The sequence below is a fragment of the Salmo salar genome, chromosome ssa16 (assembly GCF_905237065.1).
Source record: "Salmo salar chromosome ssa16, Ssal_v3.1, whole genome shotgun sequence".
Taxonomy (NCBI): domain Eukaryota; kingdom Metazoa; phylum Chordata; class Actinopteri; order Salmoniformes; family Salmonidae; genus Salmo; species Salmo salar.
In genome coordinates this window covers 40,362,304-40,385,765 of record NC_059457.1, presented here as the reverse complement: position 1 = coordinate 40,385,765, position 23,462 = coordinate 40,362,304, and the positions used below count along the sequence as shown (strand labels likewise).

Here is a 23,462-nt window from a genome sequence, read left to right as displayed (position 1 = left end):
ATCCCAAATACCTAAACATAGAAATATACAATATAGAACTAAACCAAAACCCCGGAATACATAAATCAAACGCCCCTCTACATAAACACACACTCAAACACTCCGTGAACAACAGAAAACAAATACCCCCTGCCACGTCCTGACCAAACTATAATACCAAATAACCCCTTTACTGGTCAGGATGTGACATTCCTTTCCTCTTGAGAGAGAAAAAGATCAGCAGATAAAATTATGAAAACAAATGTATGTCTAAGAGTTGTTTAGAGCCGTGCAGATTCCTAATCAATGCCAGAATGAATATCCATCAATTCCATCACAACTCTCCCCCCTTTCCTACACACGCACCCCATTACTTACGTCAGACCAGTATAATTCATGGTTATAAATCAAAACCATACACTAGTACCAGCTATTCAAACTCAGTTGGCAAAATATTTCATATTGGTCTAACATCTTTTGAATAATTTCTGTGGCTTCTCTTCTGAAACAGAAGGCGGGCCTGGAACTGTGGGACAGCATATTAAAAGCGCTAAATTATGCTCCAGAGTTTCTGCCACAGAGAGAGGGAACATGATGAAATATTCAGAAGTATTTCTGATCTCTGGATCCAGAGTGTTCTGAGGCCCCATCAACCTACATTGCCTTCAGAAAGTATTCACACCCTGTAACGGGGTGAGTGACTGGTTGCCGGGAAGTCAGGCGCAGGAGAGCAGAGATGGGTGATAACAGGAGAACTTTAATATACACCCTGGCCCAAAGGCACAGGCGAGGCAGCACAATGCACAACCACGGTAACATGAACCGGATTAAACAAAACAAACAAACCTAGGTTTGAAACAAACCTAGCGCAAGCCAGCCTGTAGCGTAACACCCTACACAAAGAACAATTCCACACACAGACATGGGGGAAACAGAGGGTAATATACATTTAGTCTGATGAGGGAATGTGAACCAGGTGTGTGGGAAAACAAGACAAAACAAATGGAAAATGAAAGGTGGAGCGGCGATGGCTAGAAGACCGGTGACGTCGACCGCCGAAAGCCGCCCAGACCAAGGAGAGGGACCGACTTCGACGGAAGTCGTGACACACCCTTTGACTTTTTCCACATTTTGTTGTGTTACAGCCTGAATTTAAAATGGATTACATTTGTCACTGGCCTACACACAATACCCCATAATGTCAAAGTGGAATTATGTTTTTCGAAATGTTTACAAATCAAGAAAAAAATGTGAGCTGAAATGTCTTCAGTCAATAAGTATTCAAACCCTTTGTTATGGTAAGCCTAAATAAGTTCAGGAGTAAAAATGTGCTTAACAAATCACATAATAAGCCCGGACACACTGTGTGCAACAATAAGTTTGTTCTGAAGTGTCTGTTCTATATTTGAGAGGTATAAGAAGGATCAGGAAACATTTATTATGTATTTAACTCCTTATTTTTAGCACTAAATAGACTCCATATGTACTTCCATAACTTTTTCAACTGGTACGGGGGACCTTCAAACGAGTCTTGTGAGGCCTGTGGGCGTCCTTGAGCAAAATAATCATTTACGTGTTTGTGAGAGTCTCACCTTTCCACAGAGGGGTCATAATAGTTCGGAAGCTACAGACGATTTTGTTAGAAGACCGTTTTTCGGGATGTTTCATGGTCTAACACACACCTTTATAGCTCTGTCACCTTTCACCGCAGATGTGGAAGAGCGTCATAGGCGTATGAGGTGAATTGAGATGCATCCAATGCAAAAAAAACAGATATCTCTAGATTAAACTGACAGATTTTTATGGGGATTTTTGTATTATGCTAATTAATCTACCTTAGGGTATTTTAATATGATTTGTGAAAGACTACCGCATCTCTGTAGCCCACACATACAATTATCTGTAAAGTCCTTCAGTTGAGCAGTGAATTTCAAACACAGATTCAACCACAAAGGTTTTCTAATGCCTCGCAAATAAGGGCACCAATTGGTAGATGGCAAAAAAAATAACAGACATTGAATATTCCTTTGAGCATGGTGAAGTTATTAATTACACTTTGAATGGTGTATTAATACACCCAGTCACTACAAAGATACAGGCATCCTTCCTAACTCAGTTGCCGGAGAGGAAGGGAACCGCTCAGTGATTTCACCATTTGGCCAATGGTGACTTTAAACAGTTACAGAGCTTAATGGCTGTGATAGGAGAAAACTGAGGATGGATCAATAACACTGTAGTTACCCCACAACACTAACCTAATTGACAGAGTGAAAAAACGAAGCCTGTACAGAATAAAAATATTCCAAAACATTCATCCTTTTTGCAAAAAGGCACTAAAGTTATACAGAAAAAATGTGGCAAAGCAATTAACTTTTTGTCATGAAAACAAAGTGTTATGTTTGGGGCAAATCCAATACAACACATTACTGAGTACCACTCCCCATATTATCAAGCATAGCGGTGGCGGCATCATGTTATGGGTATGCTTGTAATCGTTAAGGACTGGGGAGCTTTTCAGGATAAAAAGAAAAGGAATGGAGCTAAGCACAGGCAAAATCTTAGAGGAGAACCTGGTTCAGTCTTCTTTCCACCAGACACTGGGAGATGAATGCACCTTTCAGCAGGACAATAACCTAAAACACAAGGCCAAATCTACAATGGAGTTGCTTACCAAGAAGACGGTGAATGTTCCTGAGTGGCTGAGTTACAGATTTGACTTAAATCTATGGCAAGACCTGAAAATGGTTGAATAGCAATGATCAACAACCAGAATGATGGGATAATGTTTCACAATCCAGGTGTGGAAAGCCCTTAGAGACTTACCCAGAAAGAATCACAGCTGTAAATGCTGCCAAACGTGCTTCTACAAAGTACTGACTGAGTGGTCTGAAAACTTATGTAAATGAGATATTTCTGTATTTCATTTTCTAAAAACATGTTTTCACTTACTCATTATTGGGTGAGAGAGAAAAAAATACATTTAATTCATTTGGAATTTAACCTGTAACACAGCAAAATATGGAATAAGTCAAGGGGTATGTATCATTTCAGAAGGCACTGTATTTGGTGCCAGCTGCATACTGTCCATCCAATTGCCTGTCTGAATTCAGGCCTATTCCTACAGAGGAGACAGACAGGGAAGGGACAGAGGAAGCCAGTTGTAACACATATTTGAATAGCTATGATATGTGATCCTTCTAGTTCTCAATCCACATTCAGAAATGGGCTCCGTAGTCAGGAAATTCCAGTGGCATCCATCCATGCAGAATTGCAGTGTGAGCTAAACAGCAGTGAAATGTCTTATTCTCAAGAGGAGAAAATGCCACAACAAAGAAGCAAGAAAACATTACAAGAACAAGTGCAGTTGAAGTCGGAAGTTTACATACACCTTAACCAAATACATTTAAACTCAGTTTTTCACAATTCCTGACATTTAATCCTAGTAAAAATTCCCTGTCTTAGGATCACTACTTTATTTTAAGAATGTGAAATATCAGAATAATAGTAGAGTGATTTATTTATTTCAGCTTTTATTTCTTTCATCACATTCCCAGTGGGTCAGAAGTTTACAAACACTCAATTAGTATTTGGTAGCATTGCCTTTAAATTGTTTAACTTGGGTCAAACATTTCGGGTAGCCTTCCACAAGCTTCCCACAATAAGTTGGGTGAATTTTGGCCCATTCCTCTTGACATAGCTGATGTAACTGAGTCAGGTTTCTAGGCTTGCACGCTTTTTCAGTTCTGCCCACAAATTTTCTATAGGATTGAGGTCAGGGCTTTGTGATGGCCACTCCAATACCTTTACTTTGTTGTCCTTGAGCCATTTTGCCACAACTTTGGAAGTATGCTTGTGGTCATTGTCCATTTGGAAGACCCATTTGCGACCAAGCTTTAACTTCCTGACTGATGTCTTGAGATGTTTCTTCAATATAACCACACAATTTTCCTACCTCATGATGCCATCTATTTTGTGAAGTGCACCAGTCTCTCCTGCAGCAAAGCACCCCCACAACATGATGCTGCCACCCCGTGCTTCACGGTTGGGATTGTGTTCTTGGGCATGCAAGCCTCCCCCTTTTTCCTCCAAACATAACAATGGTCATTATGGCCAATCAGTTCTATTTTTGTTTCATCAGACCAGAGGACATTTCTCCAAAAAGTATGATCTTTGTCCCCATGTGCAGTTGCAAACTGTAGTCTGGCTTTTTTATGGCGGTTTTGGAGCAGTGGCTTCTTCCTTGCTGAACAGCCTTTTAGGTTATGTCTATATAGGACTCGTTTTACTGTGGATATAGATACTTTTGTACCTGTTTCCTCCAGCATCTTCATAAAGATCCTTTGCTGTTGTTCTGGGATTAATTTGCACTTTTCGCACCAAAGTACGTCCATCTCTAGGATACAGAACGAGTCTCCTTCCTGAGCGATATAACAGCTGCGTGGTTCCATGGTGTTTATACTTGCGTACTATTGTTTGTACAGATGAACGTGGTACCTTCAGGTGTTTGGAAATTGTTCCCAAGGATGAACCAGACTTGTGGAGGTCTACAATTTTTTTTCTGAGGTCTTGGCTGATTTCTTTTGATTTTCCCATGATGTCAAGCAAAGAGGCACTGAGTTTGAAGGTAGGCCTTGAAATACATCCACAGGTACACCTCCAATTGACTCAAATTATGTCAGTTAGCCTATCAGAAGCTTTTAAAGCCATGACATAATTTTCTGGAATTTTCCAAGCTGTTTAAAGGCACAGTCAACTTAGTGTATGTAAACTTCTGACCCACTGGAATTGTGATACAGTGAATTATAAGTGAAATAATCTGTCTGTAAACAATTCTTGGAAAAATTACTTGTGTCATGCACAAAGTAGATGTCCTAACCAGCTTGCCAAAACTATAGTTCGTTAACAAGAATCTTGTGGAGTGGTTGAAAAATGAGTTTTAATGACTCCAACCTAAGTGTATGTTAACTTCCGACTTCAACTGTAAATATTCCCTTGGATAAATTCTGAATTCCTTATGGATTTGGATTCCTCACGTCTCAGTCCTTAGTGGATGAGATTCGTTATGACAAGACCCTCTGAGTAAAAGTACTTGTTTACTTAGGGGGGGATACCTTAAAGTGCTTACATGCAACATCAGAAACGACTTGTTCCCTATAAATCCATTTTTTTTTTATATCAGCCTATCATCAAATGGTCTTTGCCAGATATCAAACGATGATATCAAACGATGATTGTTATGGATTTGAACTACTTATTCCTCTATGATAAAGCCGTTAGCCTGGGTTGACAGGCAGGCTGGACGGCACATGGTGTGACATTTTTCCCTTCATCCCCAGTGAGATTTTCTGGGCCAACTCCCTTCACACTGCCCAGAGGAAATATGAACGATATGAACGAAATATGAACTTTTCACCTCAGTGTCAGCCATGTGTCTGTAAACAAAGCAGCTGATGTGTCTGTAAACAATACTGCTCCATGAATGAGGTGAGTTGGGGCAGGTAGGATGCCTTTGGCACACCTGAAAGTGAAAACCCTTTCTTATAAATCAGATCAGGTTCCTCACTAGAATCTGGTTGGCATGTGTCAAGATGCAAAGCCAATCGATAAAAGGCTGTTGTTGTAGTGGTTTCCCACAGCTAGTCAGCGGGCAATGCCCTTTATTGATAGACAGTTTTAGTGCAGCTGGTATGCTACTAAACTGTGAAGACAGACAGGCTGTGGGTCCAGGTTTAGGGGGGACCCCCCTACCTCCTGCACATCTTTCCACACCCTATAACCCAAACCTCTCCACAGTTCTCTGTGACTCAAACTCAAATTTCAGGTGTCCAGAAATCAAAGCAAAACGATATCTTTCAGAGGTTGGTGTTTGGTAGCAGAATGCTGAATTGTTCGATATGTTTAATACTCCAGTACAGTAGATGTATGTCAATCAATAATAAGAATCATATTTATTTGCGTATATCTTCCTATTTCAATGGCAGACATTATTCTCCATTCTCTCCCATCAACAGGACATCTGATCCCCTCATCCACACCTCAAAACCTTGGCATTCCAACTAATATCAGCTGGTGAGGGGAAACTTCATCAACGTAAACTCATTATCTGTCCTCTGTTGTATGTGGAGCTGCTAAGCATCCTTTATTAGTGACTTGGATGGACCGTCCAACAACAGACATCTTCACCAAGCAATCACAACTTGTTAACTCTCTCTCTCTATGGCTCACCCATAACAGAGCCAAACCTATTCTTGAGCAGGACAAGCGGTGTGTTAAGCGTCATATGCCAACTCTTCCATCCATAGGGTCAAATGTCAAATTAGGCCCTGTGTTTCTCTCTCCTGTCTGATCTGTCTTTTTTCTGTGAAAACATAGCAACCCAAATAAGGAGATTGGCTGAGAGCTGCTGTGTAAGTGAGTGTTTACAGCGGTCCAAGCCATTCCTTAGAAAGGCCTCGTATGAGTGGTTTGATTGGGTGGTGGGGTGGGTGGATGTCTGGTGAGGGGGGCAGAGTGGTGAGTGGAGGGATGGAGGGAGGGAGGGAGAAGGAAGGGAGAGGGAAGCATTGGAGACTACACTCAGGTTTGGTTGGGAGTTTAAAGCATTGACAGCAGCCCTAGGCTCAAGTCTGCATCCCTCTGTGCCGCGCTTGCAACCTCTGTCTCTCACTCTATTGCTCTCCCTCTACCTCTGTCTGTTTCTCTAGCCCTCTGACTTGTGGACTCAGGATCTAGTAGTCGCTCCATTACTGCATAGGACAGGCTCTATCTCAAACTACAGGGGTAACAACTTTCTCAGCTACATTTCTCTTCTCAGTAGGCGCACTCTAACCAGGCACTATGGAGGCCATCAAGAAGAAGATGCAGATGCTGAAGCTGGACAAGGAGAACGCCATCGACCGTGCAGAGCAGGCTGAGACCGACAAGAAGGCAGCAGAGGACAAGTGCAAGCAGGTGAGTTGAGAAAGAGACATGCCGATGGATCTATGAAACATCACTCAGTTGATACAGTAAAATGGCACTTAGCTACAGAAGGATAAAGTGCAGGATTTCATCAAAAGCTATGTTCATAAAGGGATATCACAAGATATCCGAGTTGGATGATGATAATGCTTAAATTCAAACCATGTACGGGCTTTGATGTCTCATACTGCTCTACCCTGTGTAAGCCAATCTAAACATTTGTTCCATACCAGATGTATTTCGGAGAAAATTGTGTAAACACGTCACACAGTTTATTGAATTAATCCAATGCAAATATGTTTAATCAAAGTGTGGACCTAAATCAAAGATGTACAGTGTTAGCAAATGTATTGTTAGGGAATTGTAATAGAAGATGTGAGACCAAGTCAAAGTTGATGAAAGAATCAAAGTGGCTCCAGTGTGCATATGCCTGTAATGTCTGCAGCTGATCAGAGCACAGCTCAGTGTAAAAGTGTTTAGGTTGGGTTAAATCAACAAATTACTCATGAAAGAGGAAGACGCTGACCTATGAGGAAAGATTCCTTACCAACAGCCCACAGCAGCCTTGGGAGGGAAAGAAGACAGGATGACAACTCCTTCAATGGACAACACACAGTACCACTGGGACTTGACAAGAGCAATAAAACACAGCTATCCGCTGCTGCATATAGAGTATAACCTCCGATTATGGTTTTAGTTACATAGTCCAAAGATGAATGATGATCTGAGTACTTTATCCCCCAGGCTTGGACTAAACTGATGCCAACTGAAAAAAATGTATTTAAAAAAGGACAAATAGGTGCTGGATGCAGCCTCGTCTTGATGGATGGTCTGTTGACAAGGCTCAGCCCAAATCAGGATAAGCCCAGTGGTGGTCGTGGTCCTACAATTCCACAGCCACAGAGATAGACCCAGGCCCCAGATCGTATTCACCCGAGTTTGGAGGTTCGTGATGGGGCTCTGGAGAGGTATAGCTTTAGCAGAGGAGCCTGGCTGGGGACCACTGGTAGACCAAGGGCGTCTGTACGGGAGTCCATCCAAGTGCCTGACATGTGTCTCCATTGCCTTAGAGAACAGTGTCAACCAAGGATAGCAGCTGTATTTTTAGACAATAGGAGATCGGCCGTGTGGAATCCAGCAGGATTATCAGCACTTCAGAGCCCCACAGGCACAGAGGGGAACTCTTACTACTTAGATGGGAGACAGGGAGCTGGTTTCAAGTGAAGGGCGCAGCAGGTGTTTATTGAAAAGGACCACAGGTGGAGGCAGGTAGTTGGGTCCAGCGGCAGGCCATACACAGGTGGTCCAAAGGCAACAGTACAGGCAGGGAAAAGGCTAGTAACGTAGCCCGGGAGGTCGGGCAATAGGTAGATAACAGGAAATCCATAGGCTAAAGTACAGGCAGGGAATAGGCAAAAGGCGTCGTTAGTGATGCAGGCAAAAACTCTCATACATGGGAGGAGTAAATCGCAAGAAAAACAGTGCTCTGAAATACGTGTCACAAAACAAACAATACCTCAGTGATGGGGTGCAAAGAACTGAACTAAATAGTGTGTGTTAATGAAATACAGGTGTGTGAACAGGTGATTAGAATCCAGGTGATTGGGATCTGGAAAGTGAGCTGCGTTCAGGGGATCTATGTGTTTGAGGGTGTGAGTTGGAAGCAGACGTTACTGTACCCCACCCACCCCTCCATGGGCCTCGAGCTGGGCAGTCAGGATGGTTACGGTGGAAAGCCAGGATCATGGCCGGGTTGAGGATGTCCTGGCCGGGCGACCCTGGACCGTTCTTCGGGTCCGTACCCCTCCCAATCCACCAGGTAGTGGATGTGACCACCCAGGCGCTTGGAGTCAAGGAGGGCTCGGACGGAATAAGCCGGTGCACCGCCGACGTCAAATGGGGGGGGGGCAGGGCAACTGGAGACGGTAGGTGACAGGATTGATGCGGTGTGTTATTTTGAAAGGACCAATGAACCAGGGACTGACATTTTTGCAGGGGTCACGAAGCCAGATGTCACGGGTAGAGAGCCACATGTTGCTCAGGGTGGAAGAGTGGAGTAGGTCAGCGACGCCGGTCAGAGAACCATTTCTGTGAGAGGGAAGCTTGATGGAGGTGCCGATGTGCGGTCTCCCAAACCTGCTCGCTCCTTTGAAACCTCTTATCAACGGTAGGCACAGTTCCAGGCTCTGTCTCCCATGGGAACATGGGGGGTTGGTATCCGAGGACACACTGAAAAGGAGTGAGATGGAGTGAGAAATGCACGAGGGAGTTCTGTGCGTATTCAGCCCAGGCTAGAAAGCGACTCCACTCGAATGGTCCCCGATCTGAAACAATGTCTTCCGGGATCCCATACAGACGAAACACCTGTTGGAACATGCACTCAGCCATTTCCATGGCATTAGGTAAATGCGGAAGGGGGATGAGTCGGCACATCTTGGAGAACCGGTCCACTACAACTAAAATAGTCATGAAGCCCGAAGAGTCCGGCAGATTCGTGAGGAAATCCATGGTGATATGGGACCATGGTCTGTGTGGTGTAGGTAAAGGCTCGAGCCTAGTTGGCGAGGGCTCTTTGCCCAAGCACAGACGGGACAGGAAAGAACGTAATCTCGGATGTCGGCTGTTAGGGATGACCACCAGAACTTGCATGTCAGTAACTCCGTGGTCCGGGTGATTCCGGGATGGCCAGAACTCAGTGAGGTATGGCACCACTGCATTAGTTGGGGTCTGACAGATGCAGGAACATAGGTCTTGCCTGCAGGGGTGTTGGGAGGTGCTGGGTCGTGGTATAGGACCTTCTGGATGGCTGCTTGAATTTCCCACTGTATGGGTCCCACGACACAAGATGGAGGCAGGATTGGCTCGGGAGCTGGGTTACAGGAAGGGGTGTCAAATAAACGGGATAAGGAATCAGCCTTCACATTTTACTTGCAGGGCAGATAGGTGACGGTGAAGTTGAAGTGGGTGAAGAAGAGTGCCCAGCGAGCATGTCTGGGGTTGAGCCTCTTAGCACTAATTAAGTACTCCAAATTGCAGTGGGGACAAGGAATGGGTGATGAGCTCCCTGTAACAAGTGGCGTACTCTTCAATAGCCAGCATAATGGTGAGGAGCTCTCGGTTCCCGACATCATAGTTCCTCTCAGCGGGTGACAGTTTCTTGGAAAAGAAGCCACATGGGTGTAATTTGGGAGGTGTCCCGATACGCTGAGAGAGAACCACTCCCACGCCGACCTCGGATGCATCCACCTCCAGAACAAAAGGAAGGGTAGGATCTGGCTGCCTAAGGAAGGGTGCAGAGGTGAAGAGGCATTTCAAGGTCTCAAATGCAGTAAGGGTGGTGTCGGTCCATTAGAGGGTACGGGTTTTGACTGGTGAGAGCTGAGAGAGGAGCGGCTGTGTTGCTGCAGTTCCAGAATGAACCGGCGGTAGTAGTTGGAGAATCCTAGGAAACGTTGTAGTTCCTTTACGGTGGCAGGTTTGGGCCAGTTAAGCACAGCCGTGACTTTGCCTTCGTCCATGTTGACCCTTCCTGGTGTCAGCACGAACCCTAGGAAGGTTACTGTGGTAACGTGAAAGGCACTCTTCTCAGCCTTGACATAGCGATGGTGGTCCTGTAGCCGTTGGCTAAAGTACAGGCAGGGAATAGGCAAAAGGCGTCTTTAGTGAGGCAGGCAAAATCTCTCATACATGGGCGGAGTAAATCGCGGGAAAGACGTGTCACAAAACAAACAACACCTCACAGTGATGGGGTGCAAAGAACTGAACTAAATAGTGCGTGATAATGACATACAGGAGTATGAACAGGTGATTAGAATTTAGGTGATTGGGATCTGGAGAGTGAGCTGCGTTCAGGGGATCTAGGTGTTTGAGGGTGTGAGTTGGAAAGTGGGCTGGAAAGTGAGCTGCGTTCAGGGGATCTACGTGTTTGTGGGTGTGAGTTGGAAGCAGACGTTACAGATACAGCTAGATGTGTAGCTGAAGCACAGAACTGAACAAAGCATACTCATTCCTACCCATACCAACATATTTTCTTATAGAAAATTGGAAACACAATCTCACATTTTATTAATTCATTAAAGAAGATAAACAAGAACGGCAACATACGATGGAAACTTGATACTAAAAACCTTAAGTTGATGTGAAGATTCCTTCAAGAGACTTTATCCTTTAACTTTGATAAAACGGTGATATAAGAGTTATCATAATAGAAATATAGGAAAGCAAGATGAGTAAGCTAATATACTGAAAGAAGAAAAGACACCAATGTTTGTGCATGTGTGCATGCAGGAGAGCTAATATGTGTGAATTGTGTGTGTGTGTGTGTGTGTGTGTGTGTGTGTGTGTGTGTGTGTGTGTGTGTGAGTGAGAGAGAGTGAGAGAGAGAGCTAACTGTGTGTACTATTAACTAACCAACATCTGTCCTGCTCTAGCTGGAAGATGAGCTGCTGAGGCTGCAGAAGAACCTGAAGGGGACTGAAGACGAGCTGGACAAATACTCTGAGGCCCTCAAAGACGCCCAGGAGAAACTGGAACAGTCTGAGAAGACCGCCGCAGACGTGAGTGGGCAGCAAAGCACCCTGGGTAGAGCCCCTATCACACGCCCACTGGGTGGTGATTGGAGGAAGGGGACTAGGAGGAGGTTGGGGGCGTGGGTTAAGTACACTACCAGTCAAAAGTTTTAGAACACCTACTCATTCAAGGGTTTTTATTTATTTTTACTATTTTCTACATTGTAGAATAATAGTGAAGATGTCAAAACTATGAAATAACACATATGGAATCATGTAGTAACCAAAAAAGTATTTGAGATTCTTCAAATAGCCACCCTTTGCCTTGATGACAGCTTGGTACACTCTTGGCATTCTCTCAACGAGCTTCACCTGGAATGCTTTTCCAACAGTCTTGAAGGAGTTCCCACACATGCTGAGCACTTGCTGGCTGCTTTTCCTTCACCCTGTGGTCCGACTCATCCCAAACCATCTAAATTTGGTTGAGGTCGGGGGATTGTGGAGGCCAAGTCAGCACTCCATCACTCTCCTTCTTGGTAAAATAGCCCTTACACAGTCTGGAGGTGTGTTGGGTCATTGTCCTGTTGAAAAACAAATGATAGTCCCACTAAGCCCAAAGCAGATGGGATGGTGTATGCTGTGGTAGTGACAAAATGCTGTGGTAGTCATGCTGGTTAAGTGTTCCTTGAATACTAAATAAATCACAGACAGTGTCACCAGCAAAGCACCCCCACACCATAACACCTCCTCCATGCTTTACAGTGGGAAATACACATGCAGAGATCATCCGTTCATTACATTTACACATTTTAGTCATTTAGCAGACGCTCTTATCCAGAGCGACTTACAGTAGTGAGTGCATACATTTCATACATTTTTTCCGTACTGGTCCCCCATGGGAATCGAACCCACAACCCTGGCGTTGCAAACACCATGCTCTACCAACTGAGCACACCGCGTCTCACAAAGACATGGCGGTTGGAACCAAAAATATCTAAATTTGGACTCCAGACCAAAAGCCAAATTTTCACCGGTCTAATGTCCATTGCTCGTGTTTCTTTGCCCAAGTAAGTCTCCTCTTCTTATTGGTTGTTTCTTTGCAGCAATTCGACCATGAAGGCCTGATTGCATTTTTAATACATTTGCAAACATTTCTAAAAACCTGTTTTCGCTTCGGCATTATGGGGTATTGTGTGTAGATTGAGTAGGAAAAATATTTATTTAATCCATTTTACATTTACATTACATTCATTCCATTTTAGAATAAGGCTGTAACATAACAAAATGTGGAGAAAGTAAAGGGGTCTGAATACTTCCCAAATGCACTGTATATCATTATGCTCAAATAGCCAGAATAGCCAATTGGCTACTATCTAAAACTGCAAGGGTACATCCTCAGTGTTCACTGTAAACACTTGCTGGAAGTTTAAAAACTAATTCCGCTCACAAGACCTAAAATTTGCTCAGTGTTTATCAGTCTTATGGCTTGGGGGTAGAAGCTGTTCAGGGTCCTGTTGGTTCCAGACTTTGCAGCACTGGTGCCACTTGCCGTGCGGTAGCAGAGAGAACAGCCTATTTCTTGGGTGGCTGGATTCTGACAATTTTTGGGGCCTTTCTCTGACACCATCTGGTATAGAGGTCCTGGATGTCAGGGAGCTCGGCCCCCATGATGTATTGGGCCGTACTCACCACCCTCTGTATGGCCTTACAGTTGCCGTACCAAGTGGTGATGCAGCCAGTCAAGATGCTCTCAATGGTGCAGCTGTAGAACTTGAGGGCCCATGCCAAATCATTTCAGCCTCCTGAGGGTGAAGAGGTGCTATCGTGCCAACTTCACAACTGTGTTGGTGTGTGTGGACCATGTTAATTTGTTAGTGATGTGGACACCGAGGAACTCAAAGCTATCGACCCGCTCCACTACAGCCCGATCGATGTGGATGGGGGCGTGCTCACCCCTCCGTTTCCTGTAGTCCGCAATCAGCTCCTTTACAATATTAAGCATTAGTGGAATGGTTCCCACCTGTTGGGATCAATGATTTATATATACACACTAGATGACTGATGGGGGCGATGTGTTGAAACAACCTTGATTCCATCTTGGCACTCTTCCACCGTTGTAAAAGATACTTTGGAAGTAATAGAAATGAATGTATTAATGTCTACATTTGTTTTTGCATGTATTATATTACACACATCCTATTGCATACTTTTAAATTATATTATGTGAGCAAAAATTGTCTTAAAAGTAAAACATATTTAGATTACTAATGTTACTGTCTCCAATACAACAACAAAAATACTTAAATAGATGTAATTTTGTCCTTGAAACATTTGATTGAAATACTGCACAATTTCATTCATTCCCATAGAGTACCACAGTATGTGGGATAATAACCATAAAACTTAGCGGTCAAACAAGGAAATGGCTCCAATCGCTTTCTCCACCAATCACTTTGCCTTTAAGGGATTTTAGAAACACTTAAAATAAGGTCTTTGTTTTGTGTAGGCTTACCATGGTGTGCCATTTTGATTTGGGCTCCCGAGTGGCGCAGCGGTCTAAGGCACTGCATCTCAGTGCTAGAGGCATCACTACAGATCCTGGTTTGAATCCAGGCTGTATCACAACCGGCTGTGATTGGAAGTCCCATAGGGCGGCGCACAATTGGCGCAGCGTTGCCTGGGTTTGGGTTTGGCCGAGGTAGGCTGTCATTGTAAATAAGAATTTGTTCTTAACTGACTTGCCTAGTTAAATAAAAAAAATAAAACAATAATAACTGTGTAAATCTCTCTAGGATAAGGTGACTTTTATCAATATATTTGCCTGTATTTGCCCCTCAAAAATGAAAAGCCAATGTGGCTATCTTAAAGAAGTACAAATGCTATGATGATCTGGATGAGACTGACGAATCGAGGCAAAGGTAAGATATCTCTGGATTAACTATCTAATGTTAGCTAAATGTAGTAATGAATAAATTGGCAACATTTCTCTAAATTTACAATTCTGTGAACTGTCTTGTGCATGTTTTAAATTGACACAATACCTTTTAGTAAAGGTGTCAGCTAGAGATGACGATCAGGAGCTTGCAGGGATTTGTAGTTTTGCATGATGTCTACTTTGATGCTAATTAGCATTTTCGAATCAGAGTAAATAGAGCCGAATATATTGATAAAAGTCTTCTTGTCTGAGAGAGATTTACATAGTTATCAAAATGTCACGCCATAATAAGCCTACACAAAACACAGCCCTTATTTTAGTGTTCCTAAAATCCTCTATGGGAAAAATCTATGGTGGAAAAATGATTGGAACCATTTCCCTGTTTGACCACTAGGTTTTATGGGTATTATGACACCTCCACTGTGGGGCTCTATAGAGGACTGCTCCTACTGGAGAGTGCCAACATGGCCGACCGGCGGCTTCAAAGCCTCTTAATGGCCAATACATAGCATCAGCAATCCATGGTTTATATACATCATTGGTTGGGACCTGGGCCTTTGTGTTAAGAGGCCTACACCAAATATGGTCAGCAATGTACTCGGCTACCCACCACATGCCATTGTTTTGAATGGTGATATCCATTCTACTTGTTCTAGTTATATGGCTGGCCCGTTGCCCCAGCTGTGAGTGTGCTTTGATCAGGCCTGTCTGTGTGGAGATCATAATGTGTATATCATTCTGGGCGCCTAGTCTTGAAAGATGAGCTCACCAACTCCCCATACACACTCAGCCACTATGTTCTGCCTAAACACAACAGCACTGGTTAATTAACATACAGGAATGCTGGTAAACTCTGGATAGTAGATACTGTATGTATGGCTGGGTGGCTGCTATAAAGGGGGTATCCCTCTACACCTGCTTTGACTGTACTTACAAGCAGGTAGCCTAGTGGTTAGAGTGTTGGGCCAGTAACTGAAAGGTTGCTGGATCAAATCACTGAGCTGACAAGGTAAAAATCTGTTGTTCTGCCCTTGAACAAGGCAGATAACCCACTGTTCCTAGGCCGTCATTGTAAATAAGAATTTGTTCTTAACTGACTTGCCTAGTTAAATAAAGGTTACATTTAAATACAGGCTTAGGCTTCATTTCAAAGAGGATCAAGTGTGTGCTTGTCATACTTTTGATGGATATTTTTGATGTTGAGTATGAATAAGCCCATATTGTTGTTTTTCAATATCCACAATCTGATGATCTAATAAGATGATCTATTAAAATGTAGAAATTCACCAACTTTTCATAAGAGGAAAGGCAGTTTTTGATATTAGTTATGTGCTCTCTGAACGACTGTTCATCAAAGAAAGGCAGTGTCTGTTTTGCCTGTGGCTAGAATGATGTTATCCTGCTGTCATTATGAGATATTATCTCTCACACCAGACCCAATTTTTCATTTTCCCAAACACAGTAGGTCTGGTGTCTGAGATCTGCAAGCAGACAGAAAAAAAGAATGAGCACCAATATTTATACAATAAACAATCTATGCAAGAAAACAATTAGCAGTAACAATACAGTTCCTGTAACACTTTAAAAAAATGATCTCTAACGTAAGAGATAGCGGTTTGTAGATAAAACAACAAAGTCAGATTATCTGAACCGTGTGTGCCCCAACTTCAACAAGGAGACCGTATTGTTTGGGATTCCGGATATCCCAGAGAAACTCACTGTTGTCTTGCACAGGGAGAGAGAATGAGAGAGAGGAAGTGGCTGACCAGGCCCGGGAAGGCAGGACTGACATGGCAGCTCTGGGGAATTTAGGCCAGGCTTCCCATGAAAACATGCTCCTGAACACTCCGCCACATGTCATTTATTAGATGCAACGGTCAACTCATTACACATCTGAATTAACACAGCCAAATCAGATGAGTAGGCAGAGAATAACTGCCCTATAAGACAGACAACAGCTGATTGCTAATGGTAGCCTGTGGCTGTGGGGCATTGTAAATGAACAGTATGGTGAGGTTGCCCCTAGACACTGGTCTAAGGTCAATTTTCCCAGCTAATGATTTAACATCAGGATTTTAGGGAGGTTAAGCTGGTCCTAGATCAGTGCCTAGGGGGAACTACAACCTGAAGCGTGTGGTATGTCCTTTGTGTCTGTGGGGCATGGTACATTATGAGAGAATGGGCTGTAGTGAATACGGGTTGAAAAGGGCTGTGGAGCAGCAGGGCAGAGCAGCAGTTCTGGAATGTCAAGAATGCAGCTAAAGCAAACAGATAGGCCCACACTCCTGTGTCCAATGAAATAAATGCTCCTAGCTTTTCCGGTGGGGAATTCACATAGGCATTCCCAGAGCTGGAGCTGAAGCTGTACCGAACACATTTCCACAAGACACTCACCCGAGACACCATAAATCAAAACCTGCTGATTCCGTCTGCTTGCTGGAGTATAGAGACAACTGAATCATGTGAATTGTTTTGTGTATTACTACCCACACACATATTGTTGAGGTATTCAACAATCAAGTTACAGTAACCAATACAAATAGGAGTCTCCAGAGCTACACAAAAAACACCACAACATTTAGCCTAAAATCAAATTCTTTAGACTTTGATTTGACAACTGTTGATAAAACCTGGAATTTTTGTACACTGTAATAGATACTGCACAGCATCATCAGAATGAACTGTTGCGAATATTGTTCAGGTTAATCTCTTAAAGTTCAAGTATGAATTTTCCATATCAAACCAGAGAGAAGAGCATTTTATAGGCACTTGAAAGTGTCACATTTTAGCCTCATGTTTGCTGGACTGGCTTTCCTGTTTTCCCTGTCTTTGGTGACTAAATTGAAGCCCTGAATTTGAAGAACATACATTATTTACCACGGCATTTGCAACTGTTAACGTACATAAGATTCTTTATAGGCTACAAAATAGATTGATTTCTTGCCATTGAAGCTGTTCATTGAATGTCCCCTTTGCATACACCCGCAAGAATCACGCAGAACGGGAACGCCCCGCCTATCCTAAAACCGTGACCTCATCTGAATCACACTTCTCTGTACTGGAGCAACTTTCCTCATCGTTCCTTCCTTTTATTTATTTATTATCTGCCGTTCAAAACTGGAACGCTTCGCTATTGCGTTCATACATATTTCATTCCAAAGTATATATTTTAATACTTTTTTTTAAGTTACTCAGGCTGAACTAAATAACCACCTGGAAAACCTATTGTCTTATACAACTTTTCTTAATGCACTGCACTTGAAGATTTCTGCTATTTCGGTCCATTCCAAAGACTGAATACTATTATTATATCCTGTTTGAATAGACCAAAGCAACTTTTGCACAATACTACAATTTTCGAAACCAAAAGTATTTTTTAACGAATAGTACGAGAATGGCAGGTTTGAATTCTTTGGACGCTGTGAAGAGAAAAATCCAGTGTTTGCAACAGCAAGCCGACGATGCAGAAGACCGAGCCCAGGTTTTACAGAGAGAACTGGATGGGGAACGAGAACTTCGGGAGAAAGTGAGACAATCGAATAATTATATTTTTCCTCTCTCTGTCTACTCCTTTTAAAAACTTCGCTTACCTGTCCTTCTCCTCATTACCACGTCTGTTATAATGTACGTTCTGTAATAGTGTGGAAAGTACACGTTAATGAATTGATCTGCCGGTAGTGAAGACACAATGGTCTCCAAAAAAGGCTGAATTGCTAAAGGTCCTAGCGCGTGCCCATCAATCATCAGATGTGTGCTACAGTAGGAATCATCCATCTTTGTCTTAGAAAGTCCACTATTGACATATTTTCATATCCTAAATATATGGTCCTTTTCTCTCTTTGGACATTTCTTTTTCATTATAAAGGAGTAAGCTGTAACTAGGCTAGGCGTAATAATAATGCCTAATTTAGGTTAGTATGAGTCTAATGCTGGAACAAGATGTTAGTATAGAAAATTGGTAAATCTGGAAGGCCAGTAAGAACTTAAAATAGCTGTATGGTTCAAAAAGTATTTCAAATGCTGTTGCTTTTGAAATATGTGTGAATCATCAAAACATATTTGCAATAGAAACATTAAATGGCTACTTGTGGGGGCCTAGATGAGAGTAGAGAGATTGAGTTGTCAGGTCTTGATTGGGAAGGCAGCAAGAGGTGAGGTAATGAGAGGATCTGCCTAAAGGAGGGGTTTCCCCTTCATTTCAGTGCAATCCATCAAAGGAAGCAAAAGAAAGAGGGATGTGAAATGGATGTTTGATGGATAGCATTGTCCTCCACGAGAAGCCCAGGATGTAAATGTGTGCCAATGGCTTCTTGGTAGTTGTTGTCAGCTATAGGCCTTGTAGAGAGGCAGCTTTCACTGACATATGGTAATGCATATAGAGACAGAACCTCAGGGCTCATTGGACATGATTACTGACTCATGATTGGACAGCAGGGAGGCCATAGTGGGTCTGTGAGAAGCTTAAGAACCAGGCTTGGTGGGGGATGCATTTTCATTTCGTCCCCTGAATTGACCCCAAGTCTGCAACCTGGCTGCTATTACATTCACAGTTTCTTCAGTCGCAGACATTACATTATGTCGGTCTTCTCAGCCTCAAAGCATTTTAAATGTACCTCTTAATTAAAGGGATAGTTTGGGATTTTGTCAATGAGGCCATTTATCTACTTCCCCAGAGTCAGATAAACTCGTGAATACCATTGTTATGTTTCTCAAGCATGAAAGAAGTTAGAGGTAGTTTCACGAACCAATGATAACTAACGTTAGCGCTATGACTGGAAGAACACATTCAGCTGGTACAGCAGATATACAGAAGCTAATGGCTAGGAGTTAAAAAGGCTTTCTGGAGTTTGTAATTTACAAAGCTTCCAGTCATTGCGCTATCGCAAACGCTAGATAGCAACTTCCTTCAAACTGCACGCATAGACATAAAAATGGTATCCACAAGTTCATCTGACTCTGGGGAAGTAGATAAAGGGCTTCATTGCCAAAATCCCAAACTATCCCTTCAAGCTCAAGCCATTAGTCTGTGTTCAAGGATGAAAAGACTTGAAGTAGTTGAGTCTTGGGTGAGCACTTGTGTGGCTACCTCAACGGTGTATGGGCCCATGTGTGAATAATTGGGGCAAACCAGGGTGATTTCTTGGCACGACAAACTCTTTCATTGGAACAAGGTGCACAAAAGAGGGAACATTGTTTTGTCTTTCTTGAGATAATGAATCGTCTTTTGAATAGTTAAAACAGGGAGACTATTGGCCTAAAACGAATGCCTTGATGTTATTTTGGAGTGAAGTGGCATTCTTGTCTTGCAAGGCGTAACTTAACTTCACACAACACCCTCTGCCTTTGTTGAACCACCGTGGAATGATAATCAAGAAATACTTGACTTTGTAAAGAACAATCTCAGCTAAAGCCCCACACATACAAACCAATTATACAATATATATTTATTTAGACTTTTGTTGCTTTCTTAGCATTCTGGCCCACTGGACAGGGGTGGTAAGGCAGGATTCTAAGAGGAGACTCAGGGGATGGATGGGTGGGAGAGGAACTGTTAAGCAACCTTGGTTGCTGGGTGGGGTGGGAAGGGGTGGGGGAGGCATGCTTTCTTCAGGGTGGGAAGCATGGTTTTCCGGGTGGGGAGGGAGGATGCAGGCGAGTGGATGGGGACTAAGGGGGGGAATGGGTCAGTGTTATCTTTGTATGCATTTTGTTTGATTGTTTTTGTACTTGTAACCCCCCTCTGAAAAAGGAAAATGTCAAGACGAAATAAAAAGTTGGTCCCAAAATAAAAGATGTGGTTCATTGAGGTTCTATGTATTCATATCAACAGTTCTCACAGTATGTACAGTATTTAGGTTTGGTTGGAGGTTCTAGGCCTACTTCAGATTATTATCCATATTCTATGCATGTAGAGGAGAGGGATGATATCTATCCCAAGCTGAGCTAGCTTCACTCCCAGACCCTTCCTGGAGGGACTGCCTCTGGCTCGATATATAGACCATGTTGCTCCAAACCACAGAGCTAAAATCAGATTACCCTACCCCCAGTCCTAGCCTTAACCATTAGGGGATGAAACAGTATCTGACCCGGTATCAGTGGTTAGACGCAGCTTCTCTTTACTCCCTGCCCCTGAGGAACAGGCCCAGGATACTGCCTGTTGGCTCCACTCCGACACTTCCTGTGCCGCAGCTGCAGCCCAAATCAGCAGGAAGATTAACAGATGCTGGACATTTCTCCCAGGCCTGGACTCTGTGATACAGACACATCCTGATTATCTGGGGGGTCTAAAAGAGAACCCAGTTGCTATGTGAAGTTGGCTACTGACGTTGGTGCTGCAACTATTTCTTATCAAAAGACTTCTATAGAATAATGTGATATTTATAACCACTTATTATAAAAGTGTAAAGAGCAGACCACACCCAGCTAGCGCATAACATTCTGAGAACCATATGAGCGTGGTTGTCCTATGGTTATTTTGCATAAAACCTTCACATAACTTTCTGGGAATGGTGCAGGAAAGTTACATGGCTTTAGAACATTCTCAGCACATTTAAGGAACTTGACCAAAATGTTTATTTTCTTGGTATTTCATTACTTTAACAGGACGTTTCCTAAAAGTTTAAACATGGTTACATTTAATTTCAATTTTGGTAATGTTCTGGTAATGTTCGACCCTTAACGTTTGACCCTTAAGAAACAACGTTCGTCTGTCGGAATTTCAGTACTTCAGCATAACGTTTCCTACAGGTTATCTCAAAGTTGTATTTAAAGTCATGTTCTCAAATTGTTCAAATTGTTAAGAAAACTTTACATAAAAACCACAAGAGAACTTTAATAACATTCAGGGAACGTTCTAAGAATATAAAAACATACATTCCGTTCGCAGAACGTTAAGACCATTGACATGAAAACTTTAGTAACGTTCAGAGAACGTTTTAAGAATTATGTATACAATCCGTTCTCCGCATCGACAAAACTCTCTCTATCCCCTATTTTGTTAAGTGTGTTCAGGTGTGTTGGCCACACCTTATCTTAATGAGTGCTTGTTTCCTTTGAATGTTCACTTCCGTCATCAGAACATAAACATTTTTTATTATTATTTTTAATTTATTTTACCCCCCTTTTTTTCCCAATTTCGTGATATCTAATTATGATCTTGTCACATCGCTGCAACTCCCCAACGCGCTTGGGAGAAGCGAAGGTCGAGTCATGCGTCCTCCGAAATATGGTCCACCAAACCGCACTCCTTAACACCTGCCAGCCGCGCCAATGTGTTGGAGGAAACGCCATTCAACTGACGACCGAGGTCAGCCTGCAGGCGCCCGGATCACCACAAGGAGTTGCTAGAGCGCGATGAGCCAAGTAAAGCCCCCCCGGCCAAACCCTGTGATGTAGTGCCTTAGACCACTGCGCCACTCGGGAGGCCCCAAAAACATTCAGTTTTACTGGTGAGGAAACTTATGGCTTCGTTCTCAGAACCAATGGGAAACCAAAAACGGACGTTCCCACAACTTCCAAGGAACCAAATGTGCTAGCTGGGCAGTCTATCCCTCTCACCAAGTTTTAAAGAACATTTGTTTGCTTAGATCTGTATGCTTTTGACAGCCACGTAAATATACAGTAGTGAATGCCAAATAGGTCTAGATTTGTTGACTGGCCTGTCTGGTAATTAGCCAGTGGTTTCCTGCCACAAATAGCACCATGATGCATTGCATGCTAGGGAAAGAATTACTTGCTGGTTCCACTGCAAAAAAAAATCTAACTTTGGACTTTCTCCTTGGGAGTATCACGACTATTCACATTTAAGTTTAACAGTAATACATTTTGGCATTCATTGGGCACAGGGCACTCCCTTGGAACTTGGAAGTACAGTATTTGAGGGAGTGGATGTTGGCTTGTACTTACTTAGTGTTGACCAGGGATCCCACTGCCACGCATAGTGACAGGCCTAAGCTTGTCCACTGCTTTAGAGTTGTGGGGTCACCATAATATATAAACCAGTAAATAGTTTCACAGGCGGAATGTTTACTTTACCTGCTGGTACTTAACTCTCCGGTCTAAGACCCAATTGAGCTCTCGCTTCCTTATTTGCATACCCGCACTACTTCCTGGTGTTGGCTAGCAACCGAGACCCCGCTGAAGCGCAGGGCTTTTGTTTTGCACATGTTCTCAGACCCATAAACAAATCAGTGAGCCATCTCTGCTCTGAAGCTGGCTTAAGTCAGGATGAGGAACGGGACAAGGTCTGAATGTGGCTGAAATACGATGGAGTTGACCATTCTGTTCATTTAGCGTCCTATTTGCATTGAAAAGGCTTGTGGCACTGCATTAGAAGCACGTGGCTGATGTTTAATAGCCTGCCTTTACATATCTCCTCCTGAAACACCTAGTTATATGAGGCTGTCTTTGCATGTCAAGTCTCTGCTAACAGATGGGATCACAACACGACTGGGCCAGCGCTATAACACAGCTCCAGCCTGGAACACTTCCATAGAAACCCAATCCTTACGCTCTTCATTACCCCACTGTCCTCAAATGACGCAATAATTAGATTCCTGACGTGTAGTAGCCCTCCCTCCCTCTCAATGCTGATGACTCTTCCGGATGAGAGTGACAACAGGCATGTGTTTTCTAATGAATGCATGTCTCACTCTCACCTCCTTGGTTCTTTGTAGCTCAGTTCATAAGAGAATGGCGTTAGTGACACCAGGGTCTTGGGTTCGATTCCAGCTGGGGCCATCAATACGAAAATGTATTCAGTCACTGTTGTAAGTCGCTTTGGATAAAAAGTGAAACGCTAAATGGTATATCCCTGTCATCTTTGGCTCAGCATTTACATAATCACGGCCTATGAAAAGGCTCTGGTATTGATATAAAGTCTCCACAGCGTAAAGAAAGCTGGTCGCGTGGCCACAGGGAGGGAGATGGGACAAAGTGAGCGATACAGCGAGTTAGCACTCCAGATGCTGGTGGAATATCAAGCGTATTGGTGTGAGCGGCTGGCGCTTGATAAGGATGCTGTGGCAGTGGGTTATTAGTGTCAGTGGGGGTTCGTTGTGTCATCAGCTGCCAGCTAGCCT

General features: G+C 43.2%; 1 protein-coding gene across 4 annotated transcripts in view; it reads left to right on the top strand.

Annotated features, from left to right (window-relative positions):
• Nucleotides 1–6,550: 6,550 nt before the first annotated feature.
• The window catches only part of LOC106573547 (tropomyosin alpha-4 chain), a 29,620-nt gene continuing 12,708 nt past the window's right edge, over nt 6,551–23,462 (top strand). Inside the window, exons 1-2 of one of the 4 annotated variants that reach the window (XM_014148682.2) lie at nt 6,551–6,930; nt 11,370–11,495. In XM_014148682.2, the coding sequence (XP_014004157.1) occupies nt 6,817–6,930; nt 11,370–11,495 (240 nt within the window). In that variant the 5' untranslated portion in view covers nt 6,551–6,816. Of the gene's footprint in view, nt 6,931–11,369; nt 11,496–17,405; nt 17,909–23,462 lie in introns of those variants that run through there. The other 3 variants (XM_014148680.2, XM_014148683.2, XM_014148681.2) reach the window with 3 other exon arrangements.